This window comes from Bidens hawaiensis, unplaced genomic scaffold (assembly GCF_021521415.1).
Source record: "Bidens hawaiensis isolate Kalapana, Puna unplaced genomic scaffold, B.hawaiensis_p1.1 tig00003126_1, whole genome shotgun sequence".
Classification (NCBI taxonomy): Eukaryota; Viridiplantae; Streptophyta; class Magnoliopsida; order Asterales; family Asteraceae; genus Bidens; species Bidens hawaiensis.
This window is the reverse complement of record NW_027491168.1, coordinates 1,977,576-1,982,360: the sequence shown is the minus strand read 5'-3', so window position 1 is coordinate 1,982,360 and position 4,785 is coordinate 1,977,576. Positions and strand designations below refer to the sequence as shown.

At 37.0% G+C, this 4,785-nt stretch overlaps 1 protein-coding gene across 1 annotated transcript; it reads right to left on the bottom strand.

Moving 5' to 3' along the window:
• Positions 1-349: 349 nt before the first annotated feature.
• LOC143622400 (cysteine proteinase 15A-like) lies at positions 350-3,608 on the bottom strand. The gene is made up of 4 exons (XM_077093565.1): positions 3,156-3,608; positions 1,865-1,984; positions 1,545-1,788; positions 350-665 (listed from the first exon to the last, which is right to left on the bottom strand). The coding sequence occupies exons 1-4, from the start codon at positions 3,606-3,608 to the stop codon at positions 394-396; spliced, it is 1,089 nt and encodes a 362-aa protein (XP_076949680.1). The 3' UTR covers positions 350-393.
• Between the last annotated feature and the right edge of the window lie 1,177 nt (positions 3,609-4,785).

The following is a 4,785-nucleotide window of genomic DNA, read 5'->3' as shown; positions in this document are numbered from 1 at the left end:
TTTTGAATCTTAAAAGCAGATACTAACCATGCATTAAGATGTCGTATCACTAGATTTGGCAAACTATTTCCTTTAGTTGGGACCATTACCAACCAAGTGTAAAGTTGGGATTGTTATTTACCAATAAGTCATAGTTAGGATTATTCAAAACGAATTTTCCTTAAAAACTATAACTATTTTAAGTAACAAGTCCAAAACTTAATACATGGATATACAAAACAAGAAAACAAAGATCACATCAAACCATCATTTTTTACAAAACATTCAAGCCAGGTAATGTTCATAGTTAACCCACTATGCATACAGCACAATAGCATTCATCAATACAAATTGTTGAAATTTGAAATCCATATGTACAAATTGTGTATTCATTCACCAACTCAAACCATAACTTCAAGTGTTTGTAGCAACTACAGCTGAAACCATGGTATCCATACCACACAGATTGTAACCACTGCAAATCTTGTAATATCCATCCTCTCCCCAATTTGATCCCCATGAATTCTTTATAATCCAATACGGTTTCTCCTTGAACCGGCTAGGTGCATAACCAGCCGAACCGTATCCAACAAGAAGAACGCCATGATCCAACCGCTTCTTTGAGCAAATATATGGGCATGAAACTTTACCGACATATGTTTGCATCCATGCCGCATTGATTCCAACTGCAAGAACAAACGACCAAATACTTTAGCTAAAACTGTCAAGAAAGTTTTCTGGTTAAACTATGGGTGTGCATGGGTCGGTTTAGGCCCGTTTTGGGCACAAACAGAACAAAAGACAGAAAATTTAGTTTTTGAGATTCTGATAATTGTTCAGTTTCGTGGTTTTTAATTTCTGATTTTTTGGTTTTACCATTTGGGGTTGAAACTTTTGGGCCGAGAAAAATTGGCTTAATAAAAACTTTGGGCATAAATCCTCCTGTATTAATGATTAATTGATTACTGTACATTTGGACAAAACTATTTTGGTTACACTATTTATTTAATTATTATAAATTATTTAACGTTCAAAATAAAAATGAAAATCTATTTGGTTCGGTTTTTTCGGTTTAAATTACATGCAAAATCAAAACCAAACCAAAAAATCGGTTTATACGAAACATAAACCCAATGATTTTTGTTTGGGTTCGGTTTTTTCAGTTTTAAATACATACAAAACCAAAACCAAACCAAAACTATGCTTTCTACGAAAACATAAAACCGAACCGTCAGTTTCTGTTAGGGTTCGGTTATTTGAATTTGGTTTTTTCGGTTTTAAGTTTAACTACATACAAAACTGAAACCAAACCGAAAATTCAGTTTTTACGAAAAACATAAATCCGAAGTTCCGAACTGTCTGCTTTGGTTCGGTTCGGTTCGGTTGTTTCAGTTTCAATCACATACAAAACCGGACCGAAAATCCACTTTCACTTCAAAACATAAACCCGAAGTCCCGAACCGTCAGTTTTTGTTTGGGTTTAGTAATTTCGGTTCGGTTATTCGAGTTTTTTTCAGTTACACATGGGTTTTTTCGGCCTTAAACAAAGGCGGTATGATACTTACTTGCAAGTGGGCCATGTTTAACCAAATTAGCTGCAATCTGGTCTTCATCAGTGCCAATAACACTGAAATTGGCAACAGAAGCCGCAATTTTGCTCTTATCAAAGTGGCACGTGCCATCTTTTCCAGTATACGGGTAATCTGATTCTTTCTGAACTCCACCAGCCTTGAGCATGTACTCGAATGCATTGTTCATCAACCCACCATTGCAGCCTGAGTCACATGAATTCTTTTCAGCTGGATCACACTGCAAAAGGCTCATAAACAAGCAGATTAACAAAGCGAAGCGTGCTAGAGTTTTTCAAACAGATGAATATGCAAACCTCATGATCACAATCCACAAGTTGTTGTTCACTGAGACTGACTAATTCGCCGGTTTGGAGGAAGTGAGATCCTTCTAAAGCTCCGGTGGTACTGAATGACCAACATGATCCACACGAACCCTAAAATATCCAACAGGTTCAGGAAGCACAATATTATAATATCACATAGATTAAATGATTCTCTAGAGATACTATTTTGATCAATTAAAAATGTTTCTATGAAACTTGTGACCAATCAAATTCCCTGAAAACACAGAGAGTCAACGGTCACAACGATCTAAAAAGTTGACTGCAGTTTCAGTTTCGGCTAAGGGTTTCGGTATAAAAATCAGATTCAGGAACACAATATCATATCAGATTAAATTAGATAGTTTCATAATTCTCTAAAATATCGGATATTAGTCAAGGACCGATATTTGAGATATTGGTAATTTTAATATCATGCAGAATTTATACATATAGCAATTTAATTTTAATATCATGCAGAATTTATATATGTGTGAACCCTGCTTACGCCCTGCTTGCGGTGCGCGCATATAATGTATATATGTGTGAACCCTTGGGTGGGCAAAAGTAAAAGTGCACTAATTTTGACGTTATTTTACTAATCTCGTGAAAATAACGTTAAAAGTGGCGGAAGGTTAATCAGGCATCATGTGGTGGCGTTGATAGCCGAAAGACAAGGGCACATGCACCAATCAGCCGGTGTCCCTGATGATTGAGTGCTATGTGCCTTATGTCCAAGGCTTGATGCAAAACTACTATCGAGCCGGGGGTCTCACCGGAAGCAGCCTCTCTATCCCTATGGGATAGAGGTAAGACTGTCTACATCTTACCCTCCTCAGACCCTACCATAGCATTGCTATTGGTGGGATATACTGAGTACGATGATGATGATGCAGAATTTATACATATAGCAATTTAACACTAACAATTGAATATACTATCCTACCATTAACAAATTAACCTTTTGTAACTTGCAAAACACTAACAATTGTAGCAAGTAAGAATTGATTAAGACTTAAAACACTGATATCGGAAATATCGGTGATATATCGGTACCGATATTTCGCGTGGGACCGATAACCGATATCAATTATATGTATTGATAATTCTGTATCAAAATCAGATTCAGGAATCACAATATTGTATAAGATTAAATTATATGATTTCATAGTTCTCTGTTATTAAATATTGATCAATTAAACATGTTTCTAAAAAGTCAACGATCTAAAAAGTCAAATACGCAGTTTCTGTTTTAACTTAAATAGACAATTAGGCACATACGGACCTGATCTTTAACGGCAGTAACAGCGCCATGTTCCCGCCAATCGAAGTCTTCAGGAAGATCGTTTGTCGGTAGAATTGGGGCTTTATTAGCATCGGCGGGAAATTTGAGAGGATTCTTCAAGCCGAGGTAAGTTTTCCGGAACTCCGACGGCGTCAAATCGGAGAATTTAGTAACCCCATGTTCGGCAGTCGGGTCCAACAGCTGGTGACGCTTAGCGCGGCGTAGGTTAGCCTTGAAGACAGATAACCGGTAATCGTGCTCCTCTGGAGTGGCATACGTCTTACCGAACCGGGTTTTGAAGAGAGTGAAGTGGTGGTCGGCGGAGGTTAGTTCATGTTCATCTGGGATGACTTGCCGGATTAATGGGTCGGAGGCCAAGCCATCGGCGGCGATGGTGGTGGAGAGGATGGAGATTATTAGGAGGATGATTAAGGAGAGTTTGTTCATGCCCATGGTGGTGTCGGATTGTGAATGGTTGCTAAGCTTATTATTATGGTTTTGGAAGATGAGATGAGCCATTGACACGACGATATTTTTCCCAAAATAAAGGTCAAGTTTAACGGCGTAAGTAACAAGAATTTTCTTTTTCTCTAAGTATGCTTGACGCATTTTAAATTATTATCAAGAGAAGAAAATAACGGTATATTTGACAATGAGTTTTTAGGGGTTTCAAGCTTCAAGCTTTTAAGAAAAAGCTCATACTTAATTAAAATTTTTGTTTGGTTGGAGAAGCTTAAAGTTTTTAATTTTGGAGAAAAAACTCCTTTTTTAAACGCTACTACTACTAGCGTTTAAGAAAAAACTAGAAGGTTTTACAATTTAATTTACAATTTTGGTAATTGGACTTTCATCAACTTTTGTTAATTTATATAATAGTTAACTATTTTACACTTATTCAAAACTAACTACCTCCATGACTCTTTAAAAGTCCATAACTTTTTCACACGTTAATATTTTTTTTTAAATAAATTACATCATAAATAAGAGCATTTTATTCTTTACCGATTATGATTGGCAACAAGTCGAGTCAGACGAGCTCGGGTCATGTGTAAGACCAAATTAAGGTCGGAACGAGTCGATAAAAAAGGGTTAATTTACTTCGGTTCATGTCGGTACGGTTTTGAGTTGAAAGGGGCCAGCTCAAAACATGTTTCAGATTAAAACGGTGTCGGGTCGGAAAGGGTTTCAGATCAAAAGAGGTTGGTTTAAAAAATTATCTATTTGAAATTACTGTATATTTTAGTTTTGTTTCTTGATTTTCGCCACCGATTAAACACTTACTGCCTTTGCACGAAGTACACGTCTGCATTCGGGTTATGCATGCACTAATATCAAGTGAATCACGTATCGACACTGATTATGCGGTTGATGTCAGGTTGCGCGCGCACTCAGCCGCACCGTGCTGGCACCCAACTAGTTTTATTAAAAGCTCCAGCTAATCTGCCAAATACCTAAATACATCTAAAAAGCTCCAGCTACTCTGTTAAACACCTAAATATATCTAAAAAGCTACAGCTAACAGCTACCAACTACAGCTACCAGCTTCTAGCTACCAGCTAGCAGCTTCCAGCTAACAGCTACCAGCTAGTTTTGCCAAACATACCCAACAAATGAAAGAAAATAAAAAAAA